The following is a 21,795-nucleotide window of genomic DNA, read 5'->3' on the forward strand; positions in this document are numbered from 1 at the left end:
TGGTCTTAAAGGCACATGACTAGTACGTCCTGGTTTTCAAGGCACATGACCAGTATGCCCTGGTCTTTAAGGCACGTGACCATTATGCCCTGGACTTAAAGGCTCAGGACCAGTACGCCCTGGTCTTAAACGCAAATGACCAGCATACCCTGGTTTTAAGGGCACATGACCATTATCTCCTGGATTTCAGCATGCCCTGCTTTTAAAGGCACATGAACAGTATGTCATCTTACAAAAGGCACAAGACCAGTATTCCCTGGTCTTAAAGGCTCATGGCCAGTAACCCCTAGCCTTAAAGGCGCATGACCAGTATTTACTGGTCTTAAGGGCACATCATCTATCCTAAGCTGGTCACCCTAACTGAGCTCTGGAGCACTCACATGCTCCCTCTCCTACAATGGGAGCCGTCGGCTAGCAGGGGCCGCAAGTATTCTAGAAAAACGTACAGGTTCTAGAAATCTCCATCAACATTTGACGGTGATGCACTGGAAGACCTCTAAGTAGGATACCATACCTGGTCGGAATTTTATGGGCGACGGGTCCCTTAAAGGGCTCCGATTTCCCCCCACACCTTCAACAGACGAGCACACGGAGTGTCGCCTCCATGTATCTTCTTCGGCATCCAGGTCTATCGCCACAACCTGCCCTGTCCACTCGGAAACCTCAATTCTGGGGATGTGGCGTCCACATTTGTGGCGTCCCAACAAGGAGGTTTTCCCCCCTTTGTATCAGATGCAAGAAAGTGGACGATTCCTCTCCACTTCCCTGTTAAGAAGATGGTGGATCGAGGTTTTTCCTTATTTTCTTCTCTGCACGACGATGGCAGAGACCTACTGGTTACAGTCCCGCATTCTGTCACTTGGCAGACTCGCCGGGCAGAATTTCTTGCGGTATTCCTACCAGTATCCTGGCCGGTGTATCATCAATTAAGATTCCACAGACGGTCGGATAGCAAATCTAGTTCGTTCCGTCTTGTGGTTTCGGGTTCAGTGCTCTACCCTTCCTTAGCCGCCACATGGGTTGCTTGACCAAAGGGAGAGAATGAAAGTCTCCGGGTCCCAGACCTTATCTACTTCGTTCCACAGTATAGCTGGCCAATCAAATCTTCTGAGCGGGAGACTAGCAAGGGATCGTATCTCTTCTTCAGGCTCAACCAGCAGTGGAAGCATTGGCCAGGACAGTCTAGATCTAAGGGATCTTGGTTCCAAAATGGAGGGAATGAAAAGTATCTCCATTCCTGGACCCCAAACTTCTAACAACCTTTGACAGGGCCCTTTCTTTTTTCGGATGGAGTTCCTCCGCTCAGCCACTACTTCAACAGAGAAACGTGGTTGTTTTCTGGCATCCATCGTCATTCGGGATTCTTACCCTCACATACCTATTTCTCCTCTCTACTATAATCTCTTCGCCTTTCCATTCGCGAACAGTATTTTCACGACCTGGCCCTTCTGCCTGGCTACCACACCAGAGTGGTCGCAAGGGTCATGACGGTTGTCATGTTCTTCTTGCACCTTAGAAGCATGGTCGTCCTGCCCTATTTGGTCGACTTTGTAGCCGCTCTCCTAGGACTACGCTGAGTCGTCCATATCACTTGCAATTACCTCTCTATTGGGCTAGCAGCTAAACTTAGACAAGTTTTTTTCCCTCATTCTCAGCCCAGCAGATCCTCTTTGAGGATGATCCTGCCCAAGAAGGATGGTTATTCTCTCTCGGGTCTAGGTCGTGGCCCTTCTACAGGGAGCTTGCGCACTCGATCTCTCATTCCCTCGGTTCTTTCAATTCGCTAGGAGGGTTCTGAGGGAAAGGACGTCTACGGAAGCAGTTTCCTTCGCTGCGCTCGTTTTCTGCAAGTCAATCAGGCTCTCAAAGGGTAGTCTCTGAGCTCCTTTCTCTTCCAGAGCCTTCTCCTGGCCCAAGGGCTATTGGGAGATACCATTGCCAGTTTTCTTCTCCCGATCATCTCTCTGTAGATCCGAACGGTACGGCTATTCCTTCAGCAGGCCCTCTGCCTTCTGGCGGGTCTTCAGTTGGATAATGCCTCGGCTGTGCCCCAAGTTAGCCATCTAGCAAGTACCCTCAGTCAAGCGCCATGGCTAAGGTACCTCGCACTCTCTGATGGGCCGAGTTCTATCTTCGGTGATCTCAACAGTACATTCCCTGGAGTAGAACACTGGGCGGCAGACATATTCAGCCGTCCGGGTTTTTCCTCAAGTGAGTGGGAACTTCACTCGGAAATCTTCCATCGGACCTGCCTTCACTGGAGTACTCCAGAGGTAGTTCGGATGGCGTCCAAGCTGAACGCCAATGTACTCCAGTTCATGGTTTGGCCTCGCGATCCAAGACCATTGCAGTGCATGATCTATTCTTCCATGGTACCAATTTCCATAACCCCTCTTCCACTACGTCTGAAACCTTTTCGGAAGCGGGTAGGGCCCCAGTGATCCCGGGAGACCCGCACTGACCATGTCAGGTTTTTTTCTCGCTTGCGGTACTAGTATTTTTCCGGCTTATTGTCTCAAGCTGGAAATATGGTCTTTCTTGCAGGCCTCAACCTGTAGTTCTTCCCTACCGCGTACCGTTAAATCCGTGGGACCTTAATGGTCCTGGGCATCTTACAGTGGACTCCTTTTCTGATCCGGATAGACTTTTCTATCAGGGAGGGTCTCTCCCCTTCTTTCTCTGCGTTCTTGTCCTCCTGATGAGTCTTCAGATCTCGACGCTCTGTTCTTTATCTTTTTTCCTTATTACCTTCAAGGCAAGGTTGCCCTCTAGCCATCCCCTTCCCTCGTTGCCGAGGGGTATTATATCTCCACTGTTGCAGGGGCATCGTCCTCTCATCTCCTTCGGCTCTAGTCCACAAAGCGGAATGGGTTCTCCATAATCTGAAAGAAGCGAGTGCTCCGAGTGGGTACGTATCGAGGACGACGTCCTTCGAAAGGTTGGACATTTTACTCGGGTTTTTCGATGGTAAGTAGGCTTCCTGACGGTCGCAGGAAGGGTTTAGCCGTTTCTCTTCGGCCACGTTAGCCTGGTGGATTCTTTTCTCCATCCAGGAGTCCTTTCGCGCTAGATGCCAGCCTATCTCCCTGTCTGAGGGCTCTAGGCGCCAGACGTCGGCAAGCACGACCGCAGGCTTGCGAATTCCTCCAGGCCGCATGCATTCTTGAAGCACTATAATTCACTCACTTCCACAGATGTGAGTCTGGGCAGGTGGACTTTGCAGGCCGCGGTGGCGCACTTGTAAGTAGCGGCTACACGGCCTGAAGTGATGTTGTCCCCACCCAGGGACTGCTTTGGGACGTCCCATGGTCTGTGTCCCCCAATGAGGCGAAGGAGAAATAGGGATTTTTGTGTACTCACCGTAAAATCCTTTTCTCCGAGCCATTCATTGGGGGACACAGCTCCCACCCTGTTATTAGCTTATGCTTTGTTTTTATCTTTTGATATGTTATACTCTTATATATAATGTGACATGCTTTACGCTTATATGTCGTTATTGATCTCCTACTGCTTTTGCACCGAACTGGTTAGCTGGGAGTCAGCAGGAGGGTGTATACTGCAGGGGAGGAGCTAACTTTTTCTTTGTATTACTTAGTGTCAGCCTCCTGGTGGCAGCAGCATACACCCATGGTCTGTGTCCCCCAATGAATGGCTCGGAGAAAAGGATTTTACGGTGAGTACACAAAAATCCCTATTTTTCTGCACTGTATAATTTATTGTTATCTCTATTGCTATTTCTATGTGGATTTTTCCATTTCTGCATCCCCTCATAATATGCTATTTATGGTATGGGCAGTAAATAGGGGCCATTAATACAGCCCATCCTTGTATTAAATAATCAAAAACTCTGTAGTTGGTTTGTTGTCATGTGTACTATAACATCTCTTCTGGTTCTTTGCTTTATTTTGTGGTTCTCCCAGGAATGCAATGTGTGGAAAGTTACAATGTGAAAATGTGAACTCCATGCCTATCTTTGGCATTGCGCCCTCAATCATTCAAACCCCGGTCCAGGATATAATATGCTGGGGAGTGGATTTCCAACTTGGTTCTGATGTTCCTGATCCAGCTATGGTCAATGAGGGCACCAAGTGTGCAGAAGGCAAAGTAAGAATTCCCAAATCAACTATATTGATTATTCTATACTGTTTTCCAAAAAGTAATTTTATCTGTGTTTTTGTTTTATGAATCGTAAAGGATTTACATTGTCTCTTCACATTAGGTCTGCAAGGGCTTCCAGTGTGTTGATTCAGCAGCCCTGGGTTATGATTGTGATGTTCAAAATAAATGTGGCGGTAATGGGGTGAGTAATGGTACCTCTATCCTTTTTTTTTTATTTGCTCATTACTGCCCACGTACTTTACTATTGTCTTGCTTATTACCATCTTTGGTCTAATAAAGTATTTTTATGCATCCTTCAATCCTGCTTTGTTGTGCAATATATCAGGGGTGTATGTTGGACCCATTACGGTCTCCTTTATTTCTTTTGTAAAGTTTAAAACTAAGTTAGCATTTTGGCCTAAATTTTGGAATTTTCCCAAATTTGAGATATCAATTTGGTATGTGGTCTCAGATTAGTACGAAAGCAAAAAATAGTTCAAATAACTTTGTCTCAAGTAGTGCATCAAAATCTATTGGAGTTTTGCAAACCTCTTACTGTTCTCCAGCTCTCAAAACTAAAAAGTGATATTTTTTTTTTCACATGACGTTGTCATAGATTGAGTTTTCATGACTAGACAGTGTGCTTCTCTGTTGAACATTGTTAAGCTGTTATACTGGTTGATTTTATGTTTATTTTGTAGGTATGTAACAGCAATAAAAACTGCCACTGTAGTGATGGCTGGGCCTATCCAAACTGCAAAAATAAGGGTTATGGTGGAAGTGTTGACAGTGGCCCAACGTATAATGGTATGATAATGATAACTTGTAGTGGAGAGGGTAGGGAATCTTTGCGGGTGAATAATATCATGTTGAGAATTGTTGTATCATTGATTTCCATTATGCCCACTACACAGCCCTGCATACCGCTCCCCATCTTTTTAATCAGGCATATCTTAAATGATAGTTATGCAGTTTCAATCTGACTATATTCTTAAGTTGCATCTACACTTATGAGGTCAAAAATGAGCCTTGACCACTAATGTCATCCTGAGGCCTGAAGTTATAATCTCAACTAGTAGACACTGAAACAGGAATCCCCTGTATTGAAAACGAATTGATGCTCATAAGTTTCTAACTTTCTCCTTTCCCAGCACAGGCTCAATAACAAGTATCTTTTTAGACTTGGTTTCTGACAACACGCTGACATTTCATTTTTCTTTTCTTGGACCCTACAGATAAAGACACTTCTCTAAGAGATGGGCTTCTTATTTTCTTCCTATTGGTCGTACCCCTCTTGGCTCTTGGAGCGTTTGTATTTTTCCGAAGAAATGAATTGAAGAGGAAATTTTGTGGAAGGAGACGATCACACGGGTAAGTGACCAAAAAAAAAAAAAAAAATTCAAAGCAAGTCCTTGAATGCCTTGACCTGACCAGTGGAATATGAGGTAATTGGTAAGGAGTACACTGTTAAAGGTCCAGGCTGCATCGGACAGTCATACACTTACTGCCATTGCTGTGTCATCAGACCTATTGTTTAATCCCTTGATGACGAGAGTTATTTCCGTTTTTGCGTTTTTGTTTTTTGCTCCCCTTCTTCCCAGAGCCATAACTTTTTTATTTTTTTGGTCAATGTGGCCATGCGAGGGCTTGTTTTTTGCAGGGCAAGTTGTACTTTTGAACAACACCATTGGTTTTAACATATCGGGTACTGGAATCAGAAAAAAATTCTGCCACCTGGCGGCGCTCTTAGCAATCTAGCTATGACAGCCATGGAGGTCTGCTGGAGACCTCTGGTTGTCATGCCAAGCCATCGGTGACCCGCGATCACGTGACGAGGGTCACCGATGGGCTGGATTTCCAGTGCGCTTCCGGTAGGTGCAAGTTAAATGCCACTGTCAGAGATTGACAGCGGTGTGGGTGGATTGTGATTCCACACGCGGCTGTTAGAGGCAAACGTTAGCTGTTCAAAACAGCTGACATGTGCCGGGAAAGATGTGGGCTCAGCGCCAGAGCCCACATCAAAGGGAGGGACTCCGACGTGGGCGTATTGTTACGCCTAATGTCGGAAAGGGGTTAAATCATGTCTTAATGTTAATGTACATTAAAATTTTTATATACAGTGGGGCAAAAAAGTATTTAGTCAGTCAGCAATAGTGCAAGTTCCACCACTTAAAAAGATGTGAGGCGTCTGTAATTTACATCATAGGTAGACCTCAACTATGGGAGACAAACTGAGAAAAAAAAATCCAGAAAATCACATTGTCTGTTTTTTTATCATTTTATTTGCATATTATGGTGGAAAATAAGTATTTGGTGAGAAACAAAATTTCATCTCAATACTTTGTAATATATCCTTTGTTGGCAATGACAGAGGTCAAACGTTTTCTGTAAGTCTTCACAAGGTTGCCACACACTGTTGTTGGTATGTTGGCCCATTCCTCCATGCAGATCTCCTCTAGAGCAGTGATGTTTTTGGCTTTTCACTTGGCAACACGGACTTTCAACTCCCTCCAAAGGTTTTCTATAGGGTTGAGATCTGGAGACTGGCTAGGCCACTCCAGGACCTTGAAATGCTTCTTACGAAGCCACTCCTTCGTTGCCCTGGCGGTGTGCTTTGGATCATTGTCATGTTGAAAGACCCAGCCACGTTTCATCTTCAATGCCCCTGCTGATGGAAGGAGGTTTGCACTCAAAATCTCACGATACATGGCCCCATTCATTCTTTCATGTACCCGGATCAGTCATCCTGGCCCCTTTGCAGAGAAACAGCCCCAAAGCATGATGTTTCCACCACCATGCTTTACAGTAGGTATGGTGTTTGATGGTTGCAACTCAGTATTCTTTTTCCTCCAAACACGACAAGTTGTGTTTCTACCAAACAGTTCCAGTTTGGTTTCATCAGACCATAGGACATTCTCCCAAAACTCCTCTGGATCATCCAAATGCTCTCTAGCAAACTTCAGACGGGCCCGGACATGTACTGGCTTAAGCAGTGGGACACGTCTGGCACTGCAGGATCTGAGTCCATGGTGCCGTAGTGTGTTACTTATGGTAGGCCTTGTTACATTGGTCCCAGCTCTCTGCAGTTCATTCACTAGGTCCCCCCGCGTGGTTCTTGGATTTTTGCTCACCGTTCTTGTGATCATTCTGACCCCACGGGGTGGGATTTTGCGTGGAGCCCCAGATCGAGGGAGATTATCAGTGGTCTTGTATGTCTTCCATTTTCTAATTATTGCTCCCACTGTTGATTTCTTCACTCCAAGCTGGTTGGCTATTGCAGATTCAGTCTTCCCAGCCTGGTGCAGGGCTACAATTTTGTTTCTGGTGTTCTTTGACAGCTCTTTGGTCTTCACCATAGTGGAGTTTGGAGTCAGACTGTTTGAGGGTGTGCACAGGTGTCTTTTTATACTGATAACAAGTTTAAACAGGTGCCATTACTACAGGTAATGAGTGGAGGAAAGAGGAGACTCTTAAAGAAGAAGTTACAGGTCTGTGAGAGCCAGAAATCTTGATTGTTTGTTTCTGACCAAATACTTATTTTCCACCATAATATGCAAAAAAAATGATAAAAAAACAGACAATGTGATTTTCTGGATTTTTTTTTTCTCAGTTTGTCTCCCATAGTTGAGGTCTACCTATGATGTAAATTACAGACGCCTCTCATCTTTTTAAGTGGTGGAACTTGCACTATTGCTGACTGACTAAATACTTTTTTGCCCCACTGTATATCATCGATAGATAGATAAATATTTTTCTTTTTCTTTCATTTTTTTAATCTATTAAAAAAAGAAATAACAAATCTTGCAACTTTCATACTTTCACTGTAGCTATTCTAGAATCATTCTTCAGATTCTTTTAGTAAATCTGCATGTACATCAGCATTAGTAAATGAACTCCGATCTTATCTTCTGTTTTGACGCGTATAATGATTGTGTGCAAAGGTCATTGTGCATGAAGCAGGAGGAAGTGAGCTGTGACATCGTGTTTTGTTAATGAAGGATCATATGTTATTAACTGTATGTAGATATGTTAACGGTCACTGTTCTCCTGCCTGTGATGATAATGAGATACTTGAAAGTCCTCATTACAGAACAAGAAGTATGAATGTAAAATACACCCGTAGGCCAGTGTGAAAATTGCAAGATTTCTAATTTATTTATTTTTTTACACAGATTCTAATATGAAAAAAGCCCAAATTAAAAAAAAAAAAATACTTTACTACAAAAAAAAATAACTCGTTAGGTCATTTTCTAACAGTACATTCTCTTCAACCTTATTTTGTCTGCTACGGCAGCTCAACTCGGTTTATATGAAGTATGTGAAGTGGACGATGATGTATCCAATACTGCATTGAATGAGCACTTCTGTGGCCTCCAGGGAGTTTCCACATTTTAATCCTGATTTAACCCCTTCAAGACCTTGCCCTTTTCCATTTTTTTTTCTCGTTTTTCGCTCCCCTCCCAGAGCCATAACGTTTATTTTTCAGTCAGTATGGTCATGTGAGGGCTTATTTTTTTTGCGGGATGAGTTGTACTTTTGAACGACACCATTGGTTTTAGCCTGTCGTGTACTAGAAAACGGGAAAAAAATTCCAAGTGTGGTGAAATTGCAAAAAAAATGCAATCCCACACTTGTTTTTTTTTTAGGCTTTTTTGCTAGGTTCACTAAATGCTAAAACTGACCTGCCGTTATGATTCTCCACATCATTACAAGTTCATAGACACCAAACATGTCTAGGTTACGTTTTATCTAAGTGGTAAAAAAAAATGTCAAACTTTGTTAAAAAAAAAAAAAACATTGCGCAATTTTCCGATACCCGTAGCGTCTCAGTTTTCGTGATCTGGGGTCGGGTGAGGGCTTATTTTTTGTGTGCCGAGCTGATACGTTCCAAAAAAAACGTAATTCTGGCGGTTCAAATTTTTTTCTCGCTACGCTGTTTAGCGATCAGGTTAATCCTTTTTTTTTTATTGATAGATCAGGCGATTCTGAATGCGGCAATACCAAATATCTGTAGGTTTGTTGTTTTTTTGTTTTATTTTGAATTGGGCGAAAGGGGGGTGATTTAAACTTTTATATTTTTTTTATATATATATTTTTTTTTTTCATATTTTTTTAAACTTTTTTTTTTTTTTTTTTACTTTTGCCATGCTTCAATAGCCTCCATGGGAGGCTAGAAGCTGGCACAACTGGATCGGCTCAGCTACATAGCGGCGATCATCAGATCGCTGCTGTGTAGCTAAATTGCAGGCTTGCTATGAGCGCCGACCTCAGGGTGGTGCTCACAGCAGGCTGGCATCAGTAACCATAGATGTCTCAAGGACCTCTATGGTTACCATTCTGATGCATCGCTGACTCCCGATCATGTGACGGTCGGCGATGCGCGCATTTCCGGCCACGCGGCCGGAAGCGCCGGTTAAATGCCACTGTCAGCATTTGACAACGGCATTTAACTAGTTTATAGCGGCGGGTGAATCGTGATTTCACCCGCCGCTATTGCGGGCACATGTCAGCTGTACAAAACAGCTGACATGTCCCGGCTTTGATGCGGGCTCACCGCCGGAGCCCACATTAAAGCAGGGGACCTGACCTTAATAGTACGGCGGAGGTCGGGAAGGGGTTAAAACTGCTGTTTTTGACTGTATATATCCTATATATACAATCATGGCCAAAAGTGTTGGCACCCTTGAAATTGTTCCAGAAAATGAAGTATTTCTCCAAGGAAATTATTGCAATTACACATGTATCGTTATACATATGTTTTATTTCCTTTGTATGCACTGGAACAACACAAAAAAAAGGCAAACTGGACATAATTTCACACACAACTCCAAAAATGGGCTGGTTAAAATTGTTAGCACCCTCAACTTCTTTGGTTGCACATCCTTTTGGAATAAAGAACCGCAATCAATTGCTTCCTATAACCATCAACAACCTTCTTACAACTCTCAACTAAAATTTTGGACCACTCTTCTTTTGCAAACTGCTCCAGGTCTCTCATATTTGAAGGTGCCTTCTCCCTGCAGCAATTTTAAGATCTCTCCACAGGTGATCAATGGGAACATCTTTGATCCTCCACCATATTTGACTGTAGGTGCTATGTTTTTCCTTTATAGACCTCATTCTTTTTTCGGCAAGCAGTAGAATGATGTGCTTTACCAAAAACTCTATCTTGGTCTCATCTGTACAAAAGATGTTTTCCAAGAAGGATTTTGGCTTACTCAGGTATATTTTGGTAAACTGCAGTCTAGCTTTTTTTATGTTTCTGTATGGTCATCCTGGGTCTCCTGCCGTAGCGGTTCATTTTATTCAAATGTGGATGGATAGTTTGCGCTAACACTGATGCGCCCTGAGCCTGCAGGACAGTTTGAATTTTTTTGGAACTAGGTTGGAGATGTTTATCCACCAAGCCGGACTATCCTGCTTTGAATTCTTTCATCAATTTTTCTCTTTCATCCAGGAAGATTAGCTACAGGGCAATGGGATGTAAACTTCTTGATTATGTTGCGCACAGTGAACAGATGAATATTAAGATCTCTGGAGATGAGCTTGTAAGCTTGAGATTGTTGATAATGCTCAACAATTTGGGTTCTCAAGTCCTGAGACCGTTCTATTCTCTTATTATTCTCCATGCTTTATGTGGCACACTCATGCACACAATGCAAAGATTGAGTCAACTTCTTTCCTTTTTATCTGGTTTCAGGTGTGATTTTCATATTGCCCACATTATTATTATTATTTAATATTATAGTGCCATTTATTCCATGGCGCTTTACATGTGAGGAGGGGTATGCATAATAAAACAAGTACAATAATCTTAATCAATACGAGTCAGGACTGGTACAGGAGGAGAGAGGACCCTGCCCGCGAGGGATCACAATCTACAAGGGATGGGTGAGGATACGGTAGGTGAGGGCAGAGCAGGTCGTGCAGCGGTTTGGTGAATCAGTGGTTACTGCAGGTTGTAGGCTTGTCGGAAGAGGTAGGTCTGCAGGTTCTTTTTGAAGGTTTCCACAGTTGGCGAGAGTCTGATATGTTGGGGCAGAGAGTTCCAGAGTATGGGGGATGTGCGGGAGAAATCTTGTATACGATTGTGGGAAGAGGAGATAAAAGGGGAGTAGAGAAGGAGATCTTGTAAGGATCAGAAGTTGTGTGCAGGTAAGTACCGGGAGATGAGGTCACAGATGTATGGAGGACACAGGTTGTGGATGGCTTTGTATGCCACGGTTAGGGTTTTGAACTGGAGTCTCTGGGTAATGGGGAGCCAGTGAAAGAAGTGACAGAAAGGAGGGGGGGCAGGTGGATTAGTCAGGCAGCAGAGTTTAGGATAGATTGGAGGGGTGCGAGAGTGTTAGAGGGGAGGCCACCGAGCAGGAGGTTGCAGTAGTCAAGGCGGGACGTGATTAGGGCATGGACTAGGGTTTTTGCAGATTTTAGGTTGAGTTGAAGTTGGCAGGAAGTGGAAAGGGCTTGGATATGTGGTTTGAAGGAGAGATCAGAGTCAAGGATTACCCCGAGGCAGCGGGCTTGTGGAACTGGGGAGAGTGGGCAGCCGTTTACTGTAATGGATAGGTTCATTGGGGGGTCGTGTGAGATGGGGGGAAAGATGATGAATTCTGTTTTGTCCATGTTAAGTTTTAGAAATCTAGCGGAGAAGAAGGATGAAATAGTGGACAGACATTGAGGGATTCTGGTTAGTAGGGAGGTGATATCTGGTCCAGAGATGTAGATCTGTGTGTCGTCAGCATAGAGATGATACTGAAAGCCATGAGATTCTATGAGCTGTCCCAGGCCAAAGGTGTAAATGGAGAAGAGCAGGGGTCCTAGGACTGAACCTTGCGGGACTCCGACAGATAGGGGGCGAGGTGAGGAGGTGGTGTGAGAGTGGGAGAGACTGAATGCCCGGTCAGTTAGGTATGATGCAATCCAAAGGTGCCAACAATTTTGTCCTGCCCAAATTGAGGTTTTGTTTGAAATTATGTCCAATTTGCCTTTTTTCCTTTTTTTTTTATGTTGCAAGTTGCTCCAATAAACATGTGTATAGCAAAGCATGTGTAATTGCCATCATTTTCTGAGAGAAATACTTCATTTTCTGGAACAATTTCAAGGATGCCAGCACTTTTGTCCTTGATTATACACTAAAGAGATTACATATCTTTCAGACATTTTAGACTTTAAGCCTTTTACTTTCTCCCTGCTCAGAGACAGAGAGGAAATAATTGATAAAAAAAAAAAATGACTAAAATTGATGGCTTTACTGAAGCTTATTGTACACAATTTGTATGTCTGAAGAGGTAACTTTTACTAATTGTTCTGAGCGTATCGAATGTGACAGCAACTTTCTCTAATCAGGCTATTAACGAACCGCCAAACAGCTTTAATGTAGACGATCCGCGGTTGTTCGCGTCCACAGATCCTGTAGTGTGAACTGAACAGTAAGCTTTGAAGGGAAGTCCTCATCAGGCTATGTTCACAAAAAAAGCATGGCTTTGCTGCGTTTGTCAGGATCCCAAAGTTTAGCTTTGCTTCCACCACAGAACCATGAATGCAGGTCACCAATGCAAGACCTATGTGAAACCATTTTTGGAAAAATTGCAATTTGATCAAATTATTTAGTGGAAAAAGATTATGCCTGAAAAAATAGTGACTATTCTGAACAAATGAGTTCATGAAAAAATACACAATTACAAATGTAATAGAAGGGAGTGAATTGGTCTTACCTAAAACGTGGACAGAGAATTGAGTTTGTAGGACACGGTTTACTTTTACACTTTGGTCAGCCACAGGCATTGTTCAATTTCACACCTTGGTCGGCCAATGTTTGCTTTGCACACATCACTAATTTAAACTGTACTAATCCCAACCCCCATTCTCAACTGCCATAAACACCAAGATGTTATAGTTTAAACTGGGGAAAAACACAAAACTAAATGGGTTTCAAATACTGCTGTACCTGCTTTTTTCACTAAAAACTGCAGAAAAACCTGATGCCTATGCAGCAGTTTTCCAAATCTGTCAGGAAAATAAAACCAATGTGTGCATATGAGATTTCTAAATTCTCATCGGCTTTGCTGGTACTGTAAAACGCAGCTTAAAATTAGCATTAAAAAACACAGCAAAAATACAACGTGTGAACATAGTCTAAAGGTATCATACATGAGGATCTAAGAGCACCATGAAGCCTTCATTTTTCACTTGTGGATGATTGTATCCTCCTTAGTTACAATGATGTGACATTATGAATCTTAAACCAAATGTCGAGGAGTAGATACTTGTGTAATGGGGTGTTTATTGGAAACAGGAGTCCTGATTCTCATATTACAAATTTATTTGATCGTTAACAGAGAGGTACCCAAGAATGTCCCTGGCAGAAGTGGTCCAACCGCAGGAGAACCAAGAAATGCTCCCAACAATGTGCCAGGTAGAGGTGGTCCTGCCGCAGGTGCTCCAAGAAACGCCTCACAAATGCAAGCAGCCAGAGTGCCCCCTAATTCCAGACCCCAGAGAAATGTACCACCCAATGCCAGTCCGGCCACTAATGCACCTCCCAGGAATGTGCCACCTATGGGACCCAATAGAAATATTCCTCCATCTTACTATGAAAGTGTAAGTTCCATGAATAATCTACAAAGATGTCCTACTGAAGGATCCATAAAACCTGAGCTGAGTTTGCCTAGCGTTGATTGTAAAATACATTTTCCAGCTATTGAAGCAACATTTTTTATAAAGATTTCATTCTGTGTTCGTTCTTACTTCACAGTCCAATAATCCCAATAACGTCGCTGTTCCAACGTACGCAGTAAGGCAACCTCAATATACACCGTCAAGGTAAGCCACTAATAGGGGGGGTACTAAAGGGAATTTTGAAGACGCACTGTAGCAGTTTTTTCACATATATAAAGCCTTAATCCAATCAATATTCTTATTGTTAAATTAATTTCATCCTAATTGTTAGATTTATATATTTATCCATCATGAGTATAGGTGGGTCATGTGAACTTCAGTCTGGCAACCAGTCCAGTATATGCGCTAATGTGTAGACAGGAAGTCAGTCTCTAACTAGAAGAAGACAGGATGACAACATCATCTATCAAATCCCTCCCTGTATCTCTGAATGTATCCTCCATTGTCCCCCATGCAGCGAAAGAGCATACTAAGATGAGACTTTGCCGTATACATTACATGTAATACACTGAGACTGTTGTATACGTGATGTAGCATATCATGCTGCATACATCACATAGGATGCTGTATATATCGCACAGGATGAACAGAAACAGACTGCTGTATACATCATAAAGGATACACGGAGACTGCTGTATATGTATACATCATATAGGATACACGGAGACTGCTGTACACTGAGACTGCTGTGTACATCGCATAGGATACACTGAGACTGCTGTGTACATTGCATAGGATACACTGAGACTGCTGTATACATCGCATAGGATACCCTGAGACTGCTGTATACGTCGCATGGGATACACTGAGACTGCTGTGTACATCGCATAGGATACACTGAGACTGCTGTGTACGTCGCATAGCATACACCGAGACTGCTGTGTACGTCGCATAAGATACACTGAGACTGCTGTTTTACATCGCATAGGATACACTGAGACTGCTGTATACATCGCATAGGATACACTGAGACTGCTGTATACGTCGCATAGGATACACAAATAATACACATTCAAAGGTGTAAGGAAAATGACAAGGAGTTGTCCATAATAACCAATGAGCTAAAATCTACGTACGGTAGTTGTCACGGACAGCTACAGAGTAAATATCTGTGGGATATTGTTAGCAACCAGCATAGAACACGGCTCATAGTAAAGAAAATAGTAGGCCATTTAGGGTTATCTCTATGGCAAGGTAGAAGAATTTATTCTAGAAAATCTCAGGGATAGAGGTGTTCACCAAACCTTGGTATATCGGCTGAGTTGAAGTTTTAGAATAGAGTAAATGCCAATGTATTGTTTGTGATGTTGTACAAAACTGTACATTTATCCATATTATTGTTTCAGGCCTCCGCTCCCTCACCAAAGAGAAGCCGCACATCCTAACATCGCCCCGGCACGTCCTCCGCCCGCCCCTCCAGTATAACGCTGCTTTCTCGGGTCAGCGTTGCCTTTTCCCATCTGACTTTGTTACTAGGGTACATCTGTGTTTCCGAGAGACACGTCTTCTGTCATGCTTGGGAGACAGATTGCTTTCCAGAGCCATCAAGTCGGCCTTAAGATCTGTGGTGCTTGGATTTCGTAGCCCAGATAAAGGTCCTCTGTTTACAGCGCGTGACTTCTGAAATGTCTGAGCAATCGTTCAACAACCTATTAGACGATCACTTGTGGACGAGTAGGATTTTGAAGGATTTTTGCAAACAAAAAGACCATTTCACATTTACCTGAATGGGGTTTTCAAGTCTCAAAACATCCTCTCATCTGTACGACCCGACCACCGGGCCAAATATTCACCAACCACATCAGTTTTTTTCCACACTGGATCTTCATTTGTCATCACAGCAGCAGTAAAGACTAGGTCCAGATTGACAACTATTTTTTTTTAGCACTTATGGTCAACTATGCGTCTCCATGGTAACAGACTACAAACTATGTAGTCTGATTCCGCAGATACTCCTTTTCATCTGTCCTCTGCTCATTTGACTTGACTGTATTACTGAGGGAATCAGACTGCACAGGGTTTGTTTGCTGTCTGTTACCATGGTGACACATTTCTATAAGAACTTTAGACATAAAATAAAACTCCCTTTTAATTAGGACTATATGCAGTGATACTCGTTTTCCATTTTAGATGCACTGGGCCGATAACATTTTATGAAGTTCGACGTTGACCTTAAAGCGGTTTTCCCATCTTATAAATGTTATATCGGTAAGATATGCTATCATTCTCTGATAAGTGGTAGTCCTAATGCTCTATACCGCAACCGATTCCTTCTAAGGAATCCTCCGCTCAAGACACTGGCACCTGTGTGACCGAGGTGCCATTTTTTCTTCATATTGGTGGGGTCCCAGAGGTTAGATCCTCATGGTCACTTCAGAAAAATGAGAAATACTTCCTTAAAAAATATATATGTATAATACCTATCACATTTCAAAGTATGTGAAATTAAAGGGTTCTTCCACATTACCCTACTATGTAAGATTGGAAGATCACGTTAGCGGAGGGCGAGGAGTTGGGTTCCTCTCTTAACTTTCTGGTCCTCCTCTACTCCTACATGAAATTTGTGGAGATCCAACTGCTGACACCCACTGATATTAGTTGGGTATATCGCTTTAAATTATTTTACCACTATGAACTCCTATTATTTTAGGGCGAAAAAGGCATTCTAAGGTAGCCTTAAGTAGCCAATCAGAATATTCAAGACTTGGAATCTGACTCGTTGCTATGGGCAACTCTACTTTGCTCTAATTTGCACTAATTCTGACATATGACCCCCCCATCGTGTTCCCACTTACACATAGCGGAGGTCGCCATTTTAGATATGTAACCAGTATTTTCCTACCAGCATCTTCCCTTTTAATAGGCTCCATTGTCGGAATGATGATTTGACATGCCTCATGGCTGCCTCGATTTTTCTGCCACCATTAAATAGATTTGACACTCCCCTTGGAATCATCGGACAATATAATGCTGATTAAGGATCTCTGAGAATAATGAAAACCATAAATTATTTTACTAATTGCTCTGAATTTTCTTCTCTGGCCTCATTATATATTTTATGTATATTTCATCAGTGAATCTTCATTATGATTTGGGATAAGTCCGTCAGTTAAGAGTAATTAACCTGCATACACGAACTATATGTAATACGATAACGTAAAGGCGAATCACCAGAAAACTCTATTAAAGGGGTTGTTCGGCCACTTAAAGGGGAACTAATGTGTTCTCAATGTTTTAATTTTTATTTCATAAATCAATAGCACGCATGGAAACGAACAACTCTGTAATATATCTTATCAGAGGAATCTGCTTCTTTTTCTTCCTGGACTGATCTTACTCTCTCAGTTCAGTGGAGTTGCGCATTACTTAGATAGGAGATGGCAGTTGGTGTGGGCGGAGTTATACTGGGCGGAGTTATGCAGGGTTCAGCATCTGAGCTGTGCTAGATCCACAGCAGAAAACAGTGATTGTATCAAAACTGCTTCACCTAGTATACAAAGTGATACATCGTTGGAATCGGGGTCTTTGTCCCTACATCATCCTGCTGTCAACAAAATTCTGCTGATATATTTACTTTAAAGTAGATATGCCTTCACATAAATACCCCTTTAATATGCCACAGTGAGCTAGTCATTGACCCTGCAAAGGCCGCTACAAGAAAAATGTAGTATTACATGGAATTGAGAATAGCTTCTTAGTTCATAGAGGGAAGGATTCCCAAGCAGGCTTGTCCCCTCAGTGATGACCTTCTGCCCCTCTAAGTTCTCAGAAATTAACTGCATTATCATGGTGATAACAAATATGGCCACCATACATTTCCCATAGAAACGTAGCCATGTGTGCCAATCGGGGCTTTCCAAGTTTGGGTGGCACATATAATGATCCTGCTCCCCCAGAATAATACATCTTAGACTTTTTTTATTTACTAGTTTTGTATGTTTAGAACCATGTGAATTTTTTTTTTTTCTGCAGTAACATACTTGAAATAGATACAGATGAGACTTTTTGAAGAATGTATACTTATTAATCACTTCAGTGTCTTCAGGTGACTGGGTCTTGTGCCTTGTGGATCTTAAATTAATTTTTACGTAAATTGTAACTGTCCACTTTAAAGGAGATCTGCCAGCAGGTTTTTCTATGTAACCTGAGAGCAGCATGACGTAAAGTCTGAGATGCTGATTTCAGCGATGTATCACTTACTGGGTTGCTTGCTGTCATTTTCATACAATCACAGTTTTCTCTTCTGCAGAACCAGCAGTGCTCAGAATGCTGAGCCCAATATAACACCGCCCACAACACTGATTGGCTGATTTCTGCGTACACTGTACATTGACAGAAAACTGCTAATCAGTGCTAGGGGCGGGGTTGAACCAAGGGGCACGAGACACCTAGTCCTGTAGTGATAATCTCCTGCTGTTAAAACACTGATTTTATTGAAACTGCAACACAAAGCCTGGTAAGTGATGCATCACTGGAATCCGGGTCTCTTCCCCTACCTTATGCTGCTCTCAGATTACCTAGAAAAATCCTGCTGACAGTTTACTTTTAAGAATCAATGCAAGTGATGACTGGGATGTCTCATAGAATATTAAAGGCATACTAACACTACAATAAAAGAGATCCACAAGGTTATACATAGCTTAGTGTCATGGAGTGGGGCATGCAGCCCCTTTGGCCCTGCACGAGGCACAATACAGGGTGTAGTTCAGTGCATGGAGTTAACCTTTTAAGCGAACACAAAGCAAAAGTTGCAGTGTAGCTATAGCATAAGGGGGAAAAATAATTACTATAAATTGACTATTTTTCTGCTTTTGCAAAGTCTTTAAGTGCGCTGGCGGATCTTTGCTACTCATTAGCTTAGCACTGGTTATGTCTCTGCCCCCAGTCATATTGTCTCCAGCTCCCCCTTATTGTTGCAGACTTCCCACATTGCTCAGGGGTGGGGTTACATACTCATGTGACTGCAAGACTCCACCCATGAGGGGAATGATTTTGAAGAATTTCAACGAGATATGATACATCCTAGGATTTGGGGTTATCCGTGTAATGTTCATGGAAATTGGGAGTTTTCTTTCAAGCTTGCCTGGGAGAAGGACATCCTAAAGTATGCCCAATACTGCAATGACAATGAGTTTAACTTTTATGTTGCCCTAGTGATCAAATGTTTTAAGGATTCCCTTAATCCTTTACCAGTAAGCAAAACTTTCTATAGGTGATGTACTACGTCCTACTGCACATACGCAAGGTTGACTCCATCCAACTATGAATTCACATTGGACAGAGTTTGATCTTATCAAATAAGAAACTTCTCCAGTCTTCAGGGACCCCTGGTATAAAGCCGGTCAAACTTGTCTAGATGGGACCTTCCCATGAATCGTTCATTCCTGTTAATGGGGGGGGGGTGCAATTGTAGGATAGATAAGGGGCCCTTAAACTCTATTCAACACATGACCTCTTGTGTCCACCAACATTATCCATTGACGCAGTTGTCACATGAAGCCACCTTGGCCAATCACGACTCAACTTCACCGCAGCAATTGACTGAACTTTTTGATGACTTTTAATCATCGGACTGATGAGCTTCATAAAACCACTTTAGTTTTATGGTATGGTTTATTCACTTCTTACTTAAAGCAATCACTTGTATGTAACATGACTGGTAATGTTCGCTCTTGTGTCCTCTAATTGCAATTCAAGAACTAGACCTATATTGCGGGTCTACCCTCCAAATTGGACCACTTTAAGACCCCTAAGAAATGAGGGGTCTACAAGGTTACCCCAACCCTCCTGATTGGGTGATTCATGGAGGACCTTCCACCAGCCCATCGAGAGGCTCAAGGAGATGTTGAGTTTAGTCCAAGCCTATCTGCTCTTGGGGCAGGATAAGGCATCCAGTGTCCTTGGCTTAGGTCAGGAGTGGGGAACTTCGATGACCTTTTCTCTGGTCTTCGGGCAGATTCCCGGGGACCGTAGTGCTTGGGCCGGTTGCTGTATTTTAATGGCTGCCGGCCTATTTCTTCTTGCTCTGTGAGCGTGCCCACATAGTGTTCACTACTGAACCCTGAGGCACGTGCCAAGAAAGATTACGTCCTGACACCAGTGTCAGGATTTACTTTCTGGGCGGGTTAGTGTGTAAGTTGCACAGCCGCCAACGGATAGTAAAATTCCCCACCCATGGCTTAGAATCTAAGCCTTAGATGATTGACCCATCTTGGCACGAAGCCCCCTATGCACAAGACTGAGTAATTCAGTGTAAACTGATGTTTTGCAATTAGATAAAACTTGATGACATTGCCAGGAATAATGATGATTTCTCACTATTTGCATTGTTTAGTCCCATGCCCATACTAATGTAATGTTATGTGTATGTTTGAAATTTCACTTGACTTTTTTTATTTGATTTTTTTGAAGAGCTTTTATTAAGCGTGTAAAATAAATACACTGTAATCAATAAAGAATGTTTTTATAATACCTGACGCTTTCAATCTTTTCCTACCTATCCTATGAATAATGTCTAAGGTCAGAAGACAATAAATTGTAGACGTTTTCTCAAAATGATATCTCTCGTGTGGATTTGAGCGTGAACCAAGAGTCAACATGTCCATTCAATGGACTTGGACAGAGAGTATCCTGCACATCGATGGCAGTCAACTTCTTATACCATTTCATCATTTTTATGGTCATTATATAGGCACGTATTGTTGACTTTAAAGATTTATCCTCTTTCTTAATGACTTTGTAGATACTGAACAATGTCTGGTTCAGGAACATGAACCCTAAATGCTCCTAAGTATCTAAGGTAACCAACGGAGCAAGTACTCAACGTTTCCTGGTCCAGCGACTGCTCCCCACCACTGGTCCGATCTCGTGGTTTGGCTGCAGCTGTGACTTTACGCTGACTGCATGTCACCGTTTTAACCAATCACTGAGCTCAGTGGATTGTGCCATCTACTTTGGCACAGCCACTGAGCTCAGCTATTGGCTACATCTGTGATGTGCATTGTCATTGAGATGTCACCACTGGAGCCAAAACACAGAGACCAAAGGATGGTGGGGAGCTGTCGCGCTGGACCCAGGAGGGGATGCATACCTGCTCTGTTTGTTATTTTAGCTTTATTAGATGGTTTCGTGTATTCTTTCTGGAAAAAGGAAAACCCCTTAAAGGCTTTTGTAGCGCCTGCATCTCTGCCTGCGGTCCCTCTCCCTGCAGAGACACCAGCATACTCGCCACCCAGGCTCCCATCCTGCTCCTTCCGGGTCTGCTGCTGCCCAGGGTGCATGCTATCCTTGCAGGTCTCCAGTCACTGTACTTAGGCTCGCGCACACTTCCTCTTTCTTAAAGTCGTTGCGCGCGTTCCTCTAAAGGGTCCCCAGCCAATACCTGGAGGTCATTTACTATTTAAAGCACCTCTTCCAACATGGAGGTGCCTGCGCAATGTTGTGAGTTTGTTCTGTTATGCACCCCCCAGTGCTCACCTCAACAGCAGCCGAGCCTGATTCACCCGCCTGAGCTTGTCTCTCCATCGTCCTGTCTGCACCTGCAGTTCCTGTCATCTTCTCTGCCTGACTGCATCCGTTGGACATTTCCCCGAGCCATCCCAGCTACCCGTTCCTAGGGGTCAGCTGACATCCACCCTAGGTCTGTCCTGGAGTAGCACTTGGACCACCTACCTTGTCTCTCCTCGGATTTCAGTGTCATTAGCTGCTGTGTATCCGAGGTCAGATTGGGTGAGGCTCCTATTCACACCCCTCCAGGTCTTCCTTGGACTTTGGCGCAGTGGTTCCGTCGCCCAGCCCATTACAGCTTTACAGTATTAATTGGCAGTTCGGCCGAAACTCCATCGACATGTGGCTGGCCACTGCATGATTTTGAATTTTTAACCTGCAGCCAGTGGCCAGCTATGGGATGGTGGAGTTTTGGCTGCTGAAACAGCCAAAATGTGTACTGGGATGAGAATCTTTATCAGGAGGATACTCAGGTGGGTGTAATATGAGGATGGCAAAATGCATAATGCC

General features: G+C 43.1%; 1 protein-coding gene across 2 annotated transcripts in view; it reads left to right on the top strand.

Annotated features, from left to right (window-relative positions):
- Positions 1 to 20,334, top strand: part of ADAM9 (ADAM metallopeptidase domain 9) — a 100,202-nt gene extending 79,868 nt beyond the window's left edge. The window contains exons 16-23 of one of the 2 annotated variants that reach the window (XM_069766869.1): positions 3,596 to 3,673; positions 3,921 to 4,104; positions 4,220 to 4,300; positions 4,800 to 4,905; positions 5,334 to 5,469; positions 13,440 to 13,701; positions 13,856 to 13,923; positions 15,126 to 20,334. In XM_069766869.1, the coding sequence (XP_069622970.1) occupies positions 3,596 to 3,673; positions 3,921 to 4,104; positions 4,220 to 4,300; positions 4,800 to 4,905; positions 5,334 to 5,469; positions 13,440 to 13,701; positions 13,856 to 13,923; positions 15,126 to 15,204 (994 nt within the window). In that variant the 3' untranslated portion in view covers positions 15,205 to 20,334. The remainder of the gene's footprint in view (positions 1 to 3,595; positions 3,674 to 3,920; positions 4,105 to 4,219; positions 4,301 to 4,799; positions 4,906 to 5,333; positions 5,470 to 13,439; positions 13,702 to 13,855; positions 13,924 to 15,125) is intronic. The other variant, XM_069766870.1, reaches the window with a different exon arrangement.
- The last annotated feature ends 1,461 nt before the right edge of the window (positions 20,335 to 21,795 follow it).

This window comes from Ranitomeya imitator, chromosome 4 (genome assembly GCF_032444005.1).
Source record: "Ranitomeya imitator isolate aRanImi1 chromosome 4, aRanImi1.pri, whole genome shotgun sequence".
NCBI lineage: Eukaryota > Metazoa > Chordata > Amphibia > Anura > Dendrobatidae > Ranitomeya > Ranitomeya imitator.